This window comes from Balaenoptera acutorostrata, chromosome 15 (assembly GCF_949987535.1).
Source record: "Balaenoptera acutorostrata chromosome 15, mBalAcu1.1, whole genome shotgun sequence".
Classification (NCBI taxonomy): domain Eukaryota; kingdom Metazoa; phylum Chordata; class Mammalia; order Artiodactyla; family Balaenopteridae; genus Balaenoptera; species Balaenoptera acutorostrata.
This window is the reverse complement of record NC_080078.1, coordinates 30,173,602-30,190,400: the sequence shown is the minus strand read 5'-3', so window position 1 is coordinate 30,190,400 and position 16,799 is coordinate 30,173,602. Positions and strand designations below refer to the sequence as shown.

General features: G+C 49.1%; 1 protein-coding gene across 2 annotated transcripts in view; it reads left to right on the top strand.

Moving 5' to 3' along the window:
- The first annotated feature begins 387 nt into the window (after nucleotides 1-387).
- Nucleotides 388-16,799, top strand: part of CIITA (class II major histocompatibility complex transactivator) — a 42,253-nt gene continuing 25,841 nt past the window's right edge. The window contains exon 1 of one of the 2 annotated variants that reach the window (XM_028168045.2): nucleotides 388-582. In XM_028168045.2, the coding sequence (XP_028023846.2) occupies nucleotides 531-582 (52 nt within the window). In that variant the 5' untranslated portion in view covers nucleotides 388-530. The remainder of the gene's footprint in view (nucleotides 583-16,799) is intronic. The other variant, XM_057528827.1, reaches the window with a different exon arrangement.

Sequence of the window (16,799 nt, the reverse complement as noted above, 5' to 3'; positions counted from 1 at the left end):
TGGAATCTCAGGAGTTTGCTGGAAGCTAGTTCAGCTTGTCTTGAGGCATTTGTGGGGCTCTGACCGCGGCCCCATCCTGCAGAGGATGGCAGATATTGGCAGCTGGCACCAGAGTGGCTCCACTGTGGTCGCCGTTATTTCAGAACGTCAGCGTGTTGAAGACCCTCCAATAGACAACTCATAACCTTCTGAGGTCGGTCACCCGAGCTGGTCCGCAACAAGGAACCGAAATTAACATCAGGCGCAAGTCTGTGTTTAAGGGAGCATGGGCAAATTAGAGCATGTCTAGATGCGAGAAATCTGACAGCTCAGACCACCTGGTAGGGTGAGAATTTTCTGCTGGTCCCTTACTTGCTTCCTTTGCATGTTTACTTAGTCTTGGCGGGCTCCAGACTTCTGTAGGGAGACTGGTCAGAGATGAGGCTGCCTGCTTCTGAGCTGGGCATCCGAAGGCATCGTTGGGCGGGCTGAGGGCAACAGGAGGGGCTGCCAGAGTCCGGGAGCTGCTGCCTCACTCTGTTTCTCACACCATGCGTTGCCTGGCTACACGCCCCGCCGGGTCCTACCTGCCAGAGCCCCAAGGTAAAAAGGCGGGTGGGGGACGTTGGGGGTGAGAACGCTTCTTGATTTAGGGTGAGGTCTCAGCTCGTCCCACCGTCCCAAATTATCAGAGACATTGCTCTGAACTGGGGTGTGAGGGTGGCGAGAGGGGTCTTTGTCCTGCTGGGGCTTTTGGAAGAAGTGACGCGGTTTGCCATTTCCTTCCACTGAGGGACATTCGGTCTGCCCAGATGCCTGGAATGTAAGAGGGCTTTATCAGCCTGAAGGGTACTACAGAGCTGACTTTCAGTGGGCATGTCGTTAGCTCTCAGCATTCATGACCTGGCTAGGCCAACCACAAGGTCCTCTCTCTGACATGTAAACACTGAGGGGCGCGCCCTTGAAGGGTGGAACCCCTGCCAGATCCACCCCATCCCCGGGAAGCAGGGAAACCAAAGCCAGAGTCAGCCCCTTGGTCTAGATGTTGAGCCCCAGATGGTGGGCAATACAGTCACCTGGACCAATGCTGCCCTCTCCCCAGTTTCCAAACGGTGTTTTGGGGAAAATGTGGGACAGATGATGAGAGACAGCATAGCAGACATCTGGTACCAGCTCTGAAGGCAGCACGGCAGGTTTGAATCGCAGCTGCACTGTTGCCTGGCTGTGAAGTGACACTGAACAAGTCCCCAACCTACTCTGAGTCTGTTTTCCTGGGCTGTTGAATGGGAATAGGGGGAAACTCTTATTACAAGACAAAGGTGAGGAATCAAAGGGTCTAGCACAGTGCCTGGTGCATTGTAGGATCTGAAGACATACATAGGAGCCCGTTATTAGTGTGGTTGAGACTGCAGGACTCCTCTTCTCAGATGCTGCTCAAATGTGAGACTTCCTCTGAACCTGCAGATTGATGACAAGTTTGCCAGCTCTGTTGGTTGCAGCCAGAGCTTGTTGGGGGAGTTTTCCAGGGGGAAAGAGAGGTCAGAAGTCACCTTGACCCACCCCTTCCTCAATACCAGATGAGGAAATCCAAGCCTGGGAAGGGAGGTGACCTCCCCAAGGTCTCAGGGTGGATGAAGCAGGGTGGATGGAGCAGGAAAGGTTATACCTTTCCTCTGGAAGAGGAAGGGTGGGAGGAAAGCGGCCAGGAGGTATGTGGTGATGGGAACTCAGGGTTGCCAGGGCTGAATTTCCAGCCAGGAAAGTTCCTTGAGGAATTTTCTCTTCCTCCCAAGGGCATCCGGCTTCCCAGGAATGAATGGCTCAGCGAGCAAACCCCTGTGCCCTGCAGGGGTGGTTTGCCAGCTTCAAGGTGGGGCTGAGGTGGAGGGAAATTGAGGGCCAGACAGGGGTGTGGATGAGCTCGCTGCAAACCAGGGCTTGTATATCATATGCCTACGGGCAGGCTGCCTCCTCCAAAGCTGGGCACTGGCCATTTTTAGGAGCTGATTAGCCGCTCCAGGGAGTGGGGCGGGGGGGGGGGGGGGGTGGCCTAGGCGCTTCTGAGAAAGCACGTGGCGGGAGCAGCAGGGGGCGGCTCGGGTGCCTGCTTACTCCCCAGCTTGGGTTGGCCCAAGCCCCTTGGTGCAGAGAGAAAGTGAAAGAGAAAAAGGGCAGCCACAGTGGGTGGAGGTGGGGTGGCCAGGCGACTGCTCGCCCCAAGTTCTCTTGCTCGCTGCAGCCTCAGACCTGGCGGGAGGGAGAAGCCACTGGCAGCGCGCGGGAGTCCAGGGAACAGCGGAAGGTAAACAAAATCCCCTTAGCAGCCCCTGTAGTGGGGCTGGGAACAGAGGTTCAGAGACTGGTAGCTACTTGCCTGAGATCACACAGCAAGGCTGGGAGGAGGAGGAAGGCAATGCGCAGAGTGCACACCCTAGAAACTCCTCGTTTCCAGCATCCCTGGAAGGATTCCACGCAGGGACTGGGAGCGGCGAACCCAGAGCTGGGCTGCTTTGCCCAGAGCACCGGGGCCCAGGGGAGGCGGCGGGGAGAGCCGGTGGGAGCGGCCGCGTCTGCAAAGAGATTGGGGCACAGAAGGAGCACGCAGAGCGGGGACGCGGTGTGGCCAGACGCTCGGTAGACAGTCTCCCTGCGCGTCCTAGAATCTGAAGAAGCGCGGAGGGGCGCGCGGAGGGAGACACAGGCTTTTCTTCTACCGGGGGACCTAGGACCGCGGCTGCCCTTCTCTGAGCCTCAGTTTCCCTCTTGAATCACGTTCCCGCTCTGACTCTGGAGTCTGGGTACCCGGCCCTCTTGGTGGGGTCCCCAGCGCAGGGAGGGCTATGGGGAGACATTTAAACGTCGGATTGGAGACATCCTCACTTCTCTTTTACCATCTTGGGGGGCAGGGGCTTTCCTGGACTGTGTTTGACCGTCGGCATCTCTACCGCAAGTTGGGGTCCTGAGCCACATCCTCTAAGGAGAGAAACTAAGGGCCCCCGGAAAGGGATTGGGATGGGGCTCTCCGGGGTCCCAGAATGTCAGAATTGGAGCCACCATGTCTAGCTCTGTCTGGAACCCTTAAAACCCGCAGTTCTCCCTTGAGTCCCACAGCATCTCTCTCCACCCTAGGTGACACATGGGAGGGGACATAAGTGCCCCACCTCCAATTGCGGCCAGGAGTTCCTAAATTTGGCAGGAAGTCTTCCATCTATGTGCCACTCCCCCCCCCCCAAAAAAGAAATACCATTCCCAGCCAATCAGAAGGTTAAGGAAATTAGTGCTTCTTGCTCTAGGGCCTGGTGGAGCTGAAAGGGGAGAAGATGAGACCCCAGCAAATCATCACTTTCCAAATCCCAGCCTGCCTTAGGCAAGGACCTGGTCTCCAAGATCCCAGAATATGGAGTGGAAGGGTCCTCAGAGACGACTGAGCCAGGGGGTCCCAGGCTTCCCACACGTGGGAATCACCCAGAAGGCTGTTTAGAGTGCAGGTTCCCAGCCCCCGCCCCCAGATCCCATTGGCTGGGCCTGGGGTGGTGCTCCCAATGGCAGGTTAACTGGCTATGGGTTGTGTGTGTGTATGTGATTCCTATCTCAGAGGTCCAGAGGTCATACATACATTGAAAGGCACTGAGGTCCAACCCCGGTACCTACTCCATGTTACAAAACCTCTGGGGATTTCCTAGGAGGTTTTGTCAAAGTCCACAGAGCCAAGTTATTAGCGGAATCAGGATTTGAAACCAGGTCCCCTGAGAGCCCATCCATTACCTGGGCGGAGGTGTGAGCCTCCACAAATACAGGGCGGGTCCTGGATAGTCAGAGGGAGACTTGTTGATACAGCAAAGTCTGTCTGATGGCAGGGACCTGGCATCTAGTACCTTGTGGAGAGTAAAATCAGAAAATTAACACAGGGACCCTGCTCCAAGGCCTGGGGTCAGTCTTGGGCAATCAGGGAAGTGGCCTGAGGGAGAGGGTAAAGCTTATGTACTTAGCTTTCAGACTTGGCATCAGTCACCCTGAGTAACTGACTTCCCCTCCCGAGGGGCATCTATAAGATAAGACACGAGGGCTTTCTTGATGATTTCCTGACCTACACAAAAGCACTTTGCAAAAACCACCAAAGAATACACATGTGCCCGGTGTAACCCTTACAGATTCTAGAGGGATCGTATAGAAAGATCTGAGAGGTCGTCATTGGGCACATGTCCGTGTGTTTCCAAAGACTTTGGCACATACGTGATCCGTGGTCCAAGGACAATTCTCAGAGAAGCCTTGGTTGACACTGCTTCTCATAGGGAGGACATTGGTGCTTTTCTGATTCTCTTTTAATCCTCCTTTTTTTGTGAGTAGGCGTGTTAGCACTCTATACTAATGTTTCTTTTTAACAAAGTGGGAGGGCAGCTGACATTAATTTGATAACATTGTTTTGCTTTCAATGGCAAGTGAGACTGCAGTTTTTGTTTTGGGGGTTTTTTTTCATGCAAGGTAGTGATAGAAAGTTTTCATCTTTTTTAAACCTAAAATTTAGCAAGGTAATCATTTTTAAGTGTACAATTCAATAGCATTAAGTACATTCACGATGTTGCGCCACCATCACCACCATCCATCTCGCAAACTTTTTCATGGTCCAAGCTGAAACTCTGTCCCCATTAAGCACTAACTCCCCATTCTCCCCTTGCCCCCAGCCCCTGGCAATCACCCTTCTACTTTCTGTTTCTATGAGTTTGACCACTCTAGGTGACTCATATAAGTGGAATTATACAACATTTGTTCTTTTGTGTCTGGCTTTTTTCACTTAGCATAATCTTCAAGGTTCAACCATGTTGTAGCATGTGTCAGAACTACATTCCTTTTTTTTTTTTTTTTTAATGTGTTGTTGGATTCTGTTTGCCGGTGTTTTGTTGAGGATTTTTGCATCTATGTTCATCAGTGATATTGGTGTGTAATTTTCTTTTTTTGTAGTATCTTTGTCTGGTTTTGGTATCAGGGTGATGGTGGCCTCATAGAATGAGTTTGGGAGTGTTCCTTCCTCTGCAATTTTTTGGAAGAGTTTGAAAAGGATGGGTGTTAGCGCTTCTCTAAATGTTTGATGGAATTCACCTGTGAAGCCATCTGGTCCTGGACTTTTGTTTGTTGGAAGATTTTTAATCACAGTTTCAATTTCATTACTTGTGATTGGTCTGTTCATATTTTCTGTTCCTTCCTGGTTCAGTCTTGGAAGGTTATACCTTTCTAAGAATTTGTCCATTTCTTCCAGGTTGTCCATTTTATTGGCATAGAGTTGCTTGTAATAGTCTCTTAGGATGTTTTGTATTTCTGCGGTGTCTGTTGTAACTTCTCCATTTTCATTTCTGATTTTATTGATTTGAGTCCTCTCCCTCTTTTTCTTGATGAGTCTGGCTAATGGCTTATCAATTTTGTTTATCTTCTCAAAGAACCAGCTTTTAGTTTTATTGATCTTTGCTATTGTTTTCTTTGTTTCTATTTCATTTGTTTCCGCTCTGATCTTTATGATTTCTTTCCTTCTGCTAACTTTGGGTTTTGTTTGTTCTTCTTTCTCTAGTTCCTTTAGGTGTAAGGTTAGATTGTTTACTTGAGATTTTTCTTGTTTCTTTAGGTAGGCTTGTATAGCTATAAACTTCCCTCTTAGAACTGCTTTTGCTGCATCCCATAGGTTTTGGATCATCGTGTGTTCATTGTCATTTGTCTCTAGGTATTTTTTGATTTCCTCTTTGATTTCTTCAGTGATCTCTTGGTTATTTAGTAACGTATTGTTTAGCCTCCATGTGTTTGTGTTTTTTACGTTTTTTTCCCTGTAATTGATTTCTAATCTCATAGCGTTGTGGTCAGAAAAGATGCTTGATATGATTTCGATTTTCTTAAATTTACTGAGGCTTGATTTGTGACCCAAGATGTGATCTATCCTGGAGAATGTTCCGTGCGCACTTGAGAAGAACGTGTAATCTGCTGTTTTTGGATGGAATGTCCTATAAGTATCAATTAAATCTATCTGGTCTCTTGTGTCATTTAAAGCTTCTGTTTCCTTATTTATTTTCATTTTGGATGATCTGTCCATTGGTGTAAGTGAGGTGTTAAAGTCCCCCACTATTATTGTGTTACTGTCGATTTCTTCTTTTATAGCTGCTAGCAGTTGCCTTATGTATTGAGGTGCTCCTATGTTGGGTGCATATATATTTATAATTGTTATATCTTCTTCTTGGATTGATCCCTTGATCATTATGTAGTGTCCTTCCTTGTCTCTTGTAACATTCTTTATTTTAAAGTCTATTTTATCTGATATGAATATAGCTACTCCAGCTTTCTTTTGATTTCCATTTGCATGGAATATCTTTTCCATACTCTCACTTTCAGTCTGTATGTGTCCCTAGGTCTAAAGTGGGTCTCTTGTAGACAGCATATATATGGGTCTTGTCTATGTATCCATTCAGCAAGCCTGTGTCTTTTGGTTGGAGCATTTAATCCATTCACGTTTAAGGTAATTATCGATATGTATGTTCCTATGACCATTTTCTTAATTGTTTTGGGTTTGTTTTTGTAGGTCCTTTTCTTCTGTTGTGTTTCCCACTTAGAGAAGTTCCTTTAGCATTTGTTGTAGAGCTGGTTTGGTGGTGCTGAATTCTCTTAGCTTTTGCTTGTCTGTAAAGCTTTTGATTTCTCCATCAAATCTGAATGAGATCCTTGCCGGGTAGAGTAATCTTGGTTGTAGGTTCTTCCCTTTCATCACTTTAAGTATATCATGCCACTCCCTTCTGGCTTGTAGAGTTTCTGCTGAGAAATCAGCTGTTAACCTTATGGGAGTTCCCTTGTATGTTATTTGTCATTTTTCCCTTGCTGCTTTCAATAATTTTTCTTTGTCTTTAATTTTTGCCAATTTGATTACTATGTGTCTCGGTGTGTTTCTCCTTGGGTTTATCCTGTATGGGACTCGCTGCGCTTCCTGGACTTGGGTGGCTATTTCCTTTCCCATGTTAGGGAAGTTTTCGATTATAATCTCTTCAAATATTTTCTCTGGTCCTTTCTCTCTCTCTTCTCCTTCTGGGACCCCTATAATGTGAATGTTGTTGCATTTAATGTTGTCCCAGAGGTCTCTTAGGCTGTCTTCATTTCTTTTCATTCTTTTTTCTTCAGTCTGTTCCGCAGCAGTGAATTCCACCATTCTGTCTTCCAGGTCATTTATCCGTTCTTCTGCCTCAGTTATTCTGCTATTGATTCCTTCTAGTGTAGTTTTCATTTCAGTTATTGTATTGTTCATCTCTGTTTGTTTGTTCTTTAATTCTTCTAGGTCTTTGTTAAACATTTCTTGCATCTTCTCAATCTTTGCCTCCATTCTTATTCCGAGGTCCTGGATCATCTTCACTCTCATTATTCTGAATTCTTTTTCTGGAAGGTTGCCTATCTCCACTTCATTTAGTTGTTTTTCTGGGGTTTTATCTTGTTCCTTCATCTGGTATGTAGCCCTCTGCCTTTTCATCTTGTCTATCTTTCTGTGAATGTGGTTTTTGTTCCACAGGCTGCAGGATTATAGTTTTTCTTGCTTCTGCTGTCTGCCCTCTGGTGGTTGAGGCTATCTAAGAGGCTTGATGGGAGGCTCTGGTCTTCATTCCTTTTTATGGCTGAATAATATTCCAGTGTGTGAATGGACTACATTTTCTTTATCCATTCATTTGTCAGTGGACACTTGGGTTGTTTCCATCTTTTGTCTTTCGTGAATAGTGCTGCTACAAACATTTGTGTACAAGTATTTATTTGCATCCCTGCTTTCAATTCTAGAAAATTTTCTTTTAAAATAAATATGTTTGGGTTTTTTTCAAGTTAATTTAAGGAAAATGCTTAGGTAAATTATACAACAGGTGGTATGCAGATATGACCAAAAAAACTGTAAAGGAGGCAGGCGAATGTCTGAAGTTTGGAAGACTCTGGGTTAGCCGAAAGACCTAGTAGCTCTTGTAACAATCTAGGCTTGGGGGATGGGGCTACTAGGTCAAGGGGATGGCTGCTGAGTGACTTTTGGAAGGAAAAATATAGGAATTGGGGACCAACCTAACCTAAGCGCAGAGTCTTGGGGTTTCCAGCTGGGGAGAAGTAGAAAGGTGGTAGAAATGCAGGGCCTAGAAGGTTCCCTTGGAGGAAGGAAAAGCCATAGAACCATGCAAACTGAGAGGCAATGTCTTCTCGGCAAGTGGAAACTCAGGCTGCCTTGGAAATAAAACCTACCTTAGCGCTCAGTCACTGCAAGGCAAGTGTGTGTATGTGAGTGTGTTGGAGGAGGGGGTGCCCAAGGGCGATGCTCATGTAAAAATACAGATTTCTGGACCCCACCCCAGACTTACGGTCAGAACCTCAGGGGGTAAGGTCCGGCTGCCGTGTGTTTAGCACCCACTTCAGGCAATTTTGATTCACGGCCAAGCTTGCTAACTGTCATCAGATGCTGGCAGGCAGGGCTGGCACGTGATTTATTTACCTCGGAGTCTCCAGCACCGAGCAAAGGGCCTGCCGCAGGCTTAGGTGCCACGTTAGGCCAAGTTGGGGGTTAGCACTGGAGCTGGGAGCCTGGCTTTGCTACCTGCAGCCACATTCTCCTCATTCCCCACTCCAGCACCCAGCTCAGGTTTTCTTCCAGGAAAAACTTGTTGGACTCCTTTTCGGCTCACTGAGCGCAGCTGGGAAGGGTGGGGCTTGCAAAGGGAAGGCCCCGCGGAGGTCAAGCGTTCTGGTCAAGCACTGGGGCCCCCTCCTCCCCTGGCTGCAGCTCTTACAGCTGTCTCCGCCCTCCCCCCTCCCGCTCCCCCCCCCCCAGGACCCTCAGGCTCCTCAGCCCCGGTAACTGTGCCATTTACAGGCACTACACGCAGCAGCCGAGCTTGCCTTGTTTGAGTTCCAAGATTTTCCAAGTTGTGATGAGATGGGTGTCCTCCAGGGAGTCCAGAGAAGATAGGTGGCTTGCCCAAGGGCTCAGAGGTGGCCTCCGTGGGGTCTTCTGTGGGCTTCTGTATGATTTCCCGGCCCTACCTGAGGAAAAACAGAACCAACTTGTCTCACGTGGGGTTCCCCGGGAAGCAGACTCAGAGATGGAGCTTTGCACACGGGACGTTTACTGGGGAGAGGTCTCCAGGTTGGGGAGAGGGCCCCGGGGGAAAGGGAGGAAGCAGCATTGGGCAGAGGGAGGAGTTGGGCTGTGATACAGTCACGACAGAGGTCTCAGCCGATCCCGTGGGGAGGGCTGAAGCTGGGGCGGCCAGGGTTATCCCAAGCTGAGACTCCCAGACCAGACCTTTGCACGCCTGCAGGCAGCAATCACTGCATGTGGGTACAGTGACTGGAAAAGGGTGTGACTTTGGGCTATTCCCAGAGAGGTTGAGTTGTTTTTGTTTGTTTGTTTTTTCGGCCACACAGCGCGGCATGCAGAATCTTAGTGACCCCACCGGGGATCGAACCCACGCCCCCTGCAGTGCAAGCGTGGAGTCTTAACCACTGGACCACCAGGGAAGTCCCCGCAGAGAGGTTGAGCTGTGACCTGTGAGCCAGTTGCCCTCTAGCAGCTGTTCCTTAAGGGACTGTAGCACACCACAGAATCTACTACATTTTTTGAAATTGTCAAATCAGAGAGCATCTGGTGGCCAAGGCCTAAACTGTCATCTGGAGTTGTCTTTTTTATTGTCTTCTGTGCAGCCCCTTTTGGGGAGGGGTGGGTTCTGCCTTCCCCCCCCCCACCCCCGCCACCTCACCCTCATCCCCTTTAATTGAATAGCTCCATTATCACCTGTTCTGGGATTTGGGCTCCTTGTACAATTTCATTTGAAAGCCGCTGTTCTAGCATGACATTCTTATTTAACAGATGAGGCCACTGGGGACCAGAGAGGGAAAGGGGCTTGCCCAGGGTCACATAGCCTGTCGGGTGCAGAGCAGGGCGCAGATCTCAGGTCTCATGACTCCCTGTGTGGATCCTGTCTCACCAGTCTGTTGTAAACTCAGCGGTCCATAGCTGCATCAGTCCACTTCCTCTGCCCTCACTCCAACTGCTGAGAAGCTCTGTGGCCAGGAGTGGAGCCAATCTTGCTTCCATTTCCAGCTTTCCTGCTCTGAGACCCCTTTATCCTGGCACAGGCTAGTCTCAGCCCAGAGAGGCTGGGGAGCTATGATGGAAAGTCTCAGCCAGAGATGGCTGGGGAGCCAAGATCCTTGAGGGGCTGGAGCTGAGGAGGGCGAGGTGGGGCAGCAGGCTAGGTCCAGTGGGGAATAACTTTGTGCCCTGTGGTTCCCAGACAGCTTATTTCCTAATCCCTTTTCAGTCTGAGCTGGTGCCAGAGCTGGGGAAACACACCCAGCACCCCAGATACCACAATTCCCATGCTTCCTGCTCCTTCCTTTGTGGAACTGGCCAGTTTGGGCACTCAGGGCCAGTCCCCTCCAACCCTTTCTGTTGGAAGACACCCTCATGTGCATCCCAATGCCACCATGGGGCAGGACAGAATTCAGTCCTGCCTTTCCCTGCCCCAATCACCCATCCATTCCAAGCCATCATCTTTCCAGCAGATCAGAGATAGACGTGACCTTAGGAGGCCTGCAGGCCAACGGTTGCAAACCCAAATGCCTAATGGGCCGTAACTGTGCCCAATGGGACCCAGCAGAATGCAATAGGGAGTAGTGGGGTCTTTGGCAACGATTAATTGTATATTCTATATGGAGACATTGCGATGGTAATTAAGACACACGTATACACACACAAATTGTCTTGGGAAACAAAACACCTAGGCCTATAGGCCTGAGTCACCCTTCATTTTGAATCCGTACTCCAAGCCAAGCCCCCTTTGGTGCAGAGGAGGAGCCTGAGGTCAGAGTCAGGCACCAAAGCCGCCCGATTACAATATTTCAAGACCTCTCCTTGTCGGGTCTGCTGGCTCCTATTACATTGGAAGATGTAATAGGAGACACACACACACACACACACACACACACACACGCACCTTCCAATCTCCCCTCCTGGAGGAGAAGTGACTAGAGCCTCCAGCTGCCTTGCAGCCCCATTGCCCCTCAGCATTGCCACATACCTTAGTTTCTACTCTGTCTCTTGTGACCTCCACAAGCCTCTCCAGGAAGTGAAAGTCTTGAGTGAGACCAGCAGTTTCCGGAAGTCCTCTCTGTCTCATTTTCCTGGGTTGCCCATACTGGACCAGCAAAGGGGACCGGAGTGCTAGGGCTTCCTCCTCTACAGATGGTGCCCACCTTTCCCTGTTCATCTCCAAGTCCTGCACGTTCTCATCTCCTCCCCCAGGTCTGGGGGCTCCTGGGCCCAAATCCCCCCATCCCTGGACAGTCTACAGGGTGGCAAGAGTGCAGTTTTCTTCCTTTTTGAGCGTCTACAGGTGTCAGGCCTTTTTTGGTGAGCCACAGAAACACAGAAGCCCCTTGAGGCTTCCATCCTTTTTGGTTTTGTTTTGTTTTGTTTCTTTTTAACTTCAGGAGCCTTTCAATCTTCAGTTAACTTCATATCTCAGTTCGCAGTACACTATGATCTTTGGTCCACATGAGGCATCTCTCTTAATTAATTTCCCTTTCCCCCTTTCTCTTTCTTCTTTCTGGGCACCCATTCAAATGCACTCAGGGTGTATCCTTTTGTTTGCATGTGTTCTTCTTAAATACGTGTTGCTTTTTTTATGTGCCTGTATGTCACTCTGCACGTCTAGAATTGGGTTATCAGAGCTCATTCTGCTTCTTACTTTTTCACTCTGTACTATGTTATTTATTTTTTTAAGATTTTTTTTTTTGATGTGGCATTTTTAACATCTTTATTGAATTTGTTACAATATTGCTTCTGTTTTATGTTTTGGTTTTTTGGCCACGAGGCATGTGGGATCCCAGCTCCCCGACCAGGGATTGTATCCCCACCCCCTGCACCAGAAGGCAGAGTCCTAACCACTGGACTGCCAGGGAAGTTCCTGTACTATGTTATTAAGATCCACCTCCATGTTCATTTGGTCTGTTGCTTCTAATTATTGCATCATCCTCTACAGATCGCAGCAGCTACTTTGTACTGTCCTTCCCCTAGCAATAGACACCCAGGTGGCCTCCAGCTCCTGGTCACCACAAATAGCACAGCAGTGAGCAACTTCTGATGGGTGTCCTTGTGGAGCTGTGGGAGCATTTCTTTGATATGTATATACCCAAGAATTGAATCACTGGGTTGTAGGATCTCTGCGTCCTTAGGTATTCTAAGTGGTGCCAAGTTGTTCTGCAGGTGGCCACAAACATCCACTCCCACCAACCCCTTGGCGTCGCCCAGCTTTCTAATTTTTGCCAGTTGTACGGTGGCAAGTGACACCTTGCTGCTTTCATTTTGGAACTTACATCTTAGTAGCACTTCTTGGGTATGTCACTTTAGGCAAGTCATAGCAACCTACTGAGATCGACACTATGCCACCTAAAGGCAATAGATTCCACAACTCAGAGAGGCTGAATAACTTACCTGAGGTCTAACAGTTAGTGCGGAACTGTAATTTGAACCCAGAGTTCACACTCTTAACCACTGTACCATTATCATCACATTTTGTCTCTTTTCTAAAATATCATCTGGGTCTACACTGCAAGCTTCTTGTCAGGGGCTATGTTTTAAACCTCTCTAGGGCCCCCGGAGAACTGAGCCCAGTGACTTTCTTACAGGGGATGCTCAGTAAATCATTGTTTTACAGGTTTGGAGAGAAAAAAAGTGCAAGGTGTCTTGTTGAGTTTATCTGGAGGGCTACAGGGTGCAAGAAGAAAAGAGGAACTTGTCTGATCCACAGAGATGCTGACTGGGGGCTGGTTGTGGTAGATAAGTAACCCTGGGCTCCTGGCTTCTGGCCACCATGTGGCCTGCGGAAGCAGCTTGTCATGAAGTTGGGGAGCAGAGTGGTGTTAGGGGGCCTTGGGGGAAAGGCAGGGGGGAAAGCCGATAGGCAATGAGGAATCTAGAATCCCCAAATGCCTCATCTGAGTGGGCTCCCACAGCCAGTTGGTGAAACTAAGGCTTGGAAGGGTAGAGAATGGTATTCAAGATCAAAGGCAGAGCTGGAACTCAAACCCATGTCTCTAGACACATGGTTCAGAGATTTTCCATTCCTTCCTCAGGAGGAGATCACAGTCAACAAGTAGGGAAGTATTTCTTCTCATGCTCTTTCATCACAGTGCAGAGCAGTGCTGAAGGCTTGGGGGTAGCAAAGGAGTCCCCTTCTCCCTCTCAATGCCTCCTCAGACCTTCAAGGATATACCCCCCTCTCTGGGAAGAAAGCAGCTGATAACTGAGCCTAACCTCATTGCCATCATCTGTACAATGTGTACAATAATACCAATCTCCCAGAACTACTGTGACAATTGAAACAAGATAATAAATAGAGAGCATCCAGCACAACCCCAGACACAAAAGACTCTCCCCAGCAGAGATGGAGCACAGAAAGCTGCAGAAACTGAATATCAGGGTCTGAGCTAGAACATTCTGGTAATACTTGATTTCTCTCAGGGGAGAGAGGAATGAACCTTTATTTCAAAAACGATTTTGGTGTGTATGTGCTTTCAAAACCTGCAGTGTAGTATGAAATGGGGATGGAAACAAACCCCAAAAGAGACTTTTGGTGGCAAAAGGATTAGGAACTTTTTCTCAAGTTGGATGTGGAAGGTGGTGGCCCAGGGGGAAGGGCGGGTCCAAAGAGAACCTTCTAAAAATACTGCCCATTTACCAGGAAGGCACAGCCCACTCCTCTGCTGCACCCCATACAGCTCCTCAGAAGGAGGACTGGTCTTGCCACCCACGCCTCCTCGCTCCGGGCGCAGGCACCTCCCCAGGGTGGCCAGGGGGCCAGAGCCTGGAAGAAGCTGAGCCTCGGTGCCAGGCAGCTGCTTCAGGTCCCAGCTCATTACTCTTCTCTTTGAGCCTGTTTCTTCATCTGAGAAATGGAAATACAAATAGCTAATGTGTGAGTTCAGCTAAACGGGATAATGTCTATAAATCATGCCGTTTGGTGCCTGGCACTCAGAGGGCACCTATGAATTCTAGCTAGGCACCATCAGTCCTACTGATGGAGAGAGCCTGCCACATGCTGGAGCCCGGGGGTAGGTGAGCTAGAGGAAGGGTTCTTGCACTCAAGGGCTCCTCGGCTGTAGGATCTGTCCTGTGCTGGGGCAGCTGACAGGGACTCGCTCCTCTGCAGTGAGGTGGTCAGGGCTCTCTGCCGCCAGCCTGCTCTGGAATTGCAGGAGGAGGAAAGAGTCCAGTTAGGAGGCTTTGAAGCACTTCCTAAGCATCTAGAGACACAGGAAACATGGTTGTGGGAACCCCGGGAGGTCCCAGGCCAAGCTGATTTTGGCATGAATGGGAGGCGCTGTGGCACTTCGGGGAGCTCTAAACTGCAAGCCTAGATTCTCAGGCTCCCAGCATAATGGACTTCCTTTGACCGTGGGCCTCCTGTGTGCCTGGCACACCATGCAGAGCCCTTCTTGGCCTTTTGATGGTCCCACAAGGTAAGTATCATTATCCCAATCTAGTGGTGGGAAAGCTGATACTCAGGTTAAGTCACTTGCCTAAGGTCTCCCAGCCAGGATTCAAACTCAAGTTCTCCAACCAGGTGACCTTGGACAGGCCATTTCAGCGAGGTGTCTGAGTATCCTCCTTGGTCAAATAGGCATAATACTCCACATGCCTTCTCCCTAGGGCTCTTTGTGAGCTCAGATTGGGGGCTGGAGGCAGAAGTCTGTTGTGAGCTGCAAATCTTTGTCTATTCAAGAGGAAGCGTGTAAGATGCAGGCTTTGTCTTGGAGACGCAGGAAGGTGCTGAGGTGTATGTTGGGGGTGTCTGAGAGCAGACTTTCCAGGTTGCACTGCTGGCTCCTGGGCTTGCTTGTTCCTATGGAGGTTGCGGGGTCTCCTTATGCAAAAGAATAGAAAGCTTGGCTTCACAATGTGGTACCGCAGGAATGGAAGAGAAAGGATCCCTTTATCAATCTCACAGAGGTAAGAGGTGAATTAATAATAATAATAATAATGACCATCACCCACGTTGTGCTCATCAAGTGTGTGTTGGATGCTGTTCTATGCTTCCATTCATTAAGCACTTACTAAGTGATGGTCACCTTCCTAAGGGCTCTACATGAATTAACTCACCTAATCCTTATGAGCTACCAAGTATTATTATTCCCATTTTATAGATGAGGAAACTGAGGGAATTCCCTGGTGGTCCAGTGGTTAAGACTCTGCGCTTCCACCGCAGGTGGCCTGGCTTCGATCCCTGGTCAGGGAACTGAGATCCTGCAAGCCGTGCACGTGGCCAAAAAATAAAAATAAAAATAAATAAAGATGAGGAAACTGAGGCTTCAAGAGATGTAAAAAATGAAATTCCCAGGTTGTGGTGAGTTGGTAGATAGGAGTGGTTTCAGAGTCAGGCAATTTGACTCCAAAAGCTCAAAGGAGTTGCCTTCTTTCTCTGCAGTCGGTGTATTTCCCTGGTATTTGATCACATTTGGTGATGCTGTCCAATGTTTGAAGCTGAGCTTGTCAATAAGCTAGACTTCTTCAGGCTCTTCCCCACTTCCCTCCATTGCCCATCTGTGATGGGACCCGGTCTCTATTCCTGAGCCTAGATAAACGGGGGTGCTTATTTGACTGGATATATTCTGATTGGCAGGAAAGAGCGTCGACTGGGAGTCTTGTGCTAGGGGATCTGGTGCAGGCGCCACCACCGGCAGACTCTTGGGCCTCGGGCAAGGTACATCCCCTCTCAGGGTCTCATCTTCTCCTCTGTAGGATGAAGGAGATTGAGCTTGAAGGTCCCTGGCTGACCTTGTGGGAAAACTGAGAATTTGAGTGACTTGACTAAAGTCACACATTTCGTTCGTGGAATTGCTGGGGTTAGTCCCTAGCTGTTGTCACCAGATGTCACAGTCTGGAGAAAGAGGCAGATGTCTACAATGTAGGCTCGCAATAAAGACCACAGACTGAAAAACGGGAGGCAGGCAGCAGGCAAGATTTGGGGTAGGGAGGTCTTCTCTCACCACCCTGGAGAGAACAGTAGATTGCTTCGTTGGCTCCCAGGACAACTTGTTGGGAGACGTGGGACCCTTCCCCCACCTCCCAGCCTTGGTCCCTCTCCAAGAAATGGGAGGCGGGGGCCCCATCTTTCAGTTCTGCTTCCTCCAGTCATGGTTGGCTGGGCCTTTAACGCAAGCCTGCTATGTCTGTGTTCCTGTAGCCCCCACCCAACCCATTATAAACAGTCCACCCCGGCCAGGGCCTCTCATTGGACTGGAAAGTTCATTCCCCGTGATATGTGGGTCTGTGTTGAGACCCTCCAGAGCTAGCGAGAGTTGTTGATGAGTGAAAGGAGAAGCACCTGGGAGGTGGTGGTAAGTTGTGCGTGTGTGTTTTCTCACGACCTTCCCCTGCTTCAGTTTCATTTTATTCTGGCCCAGGCTGGGCACTCAGAAGGCTGTCTTGGACCCTCTGGCCAGCTCTCTTCTCCAAGAAGCTTCTTTTTTTTTTTTTTTTTTTTTTTTTTAATTTATTTTTTTATTTTTGGCTGCATTGGGTCTTCATTGCTGCGAGCGGGCTTTCTCTAGTTGCGATGAGTGGGTTTCTCATTGCGGGGGTGTCTCTTGTTGCAGAGCACCGGCTCTAGGTGTGTGGGCTTCAGTAGTTGTGGTTCGCAGGTTCTAGAGTGCAGGCTCAGTAGTTGCAGCGCACGGGCTTAGTTGCTCCATGGCATGTGGGATCTTCCCAGACCAGCGATTGAACCCGTGTCCCTTGCATTGGCAGGCGGATTCTTAACCACTGCGCCACC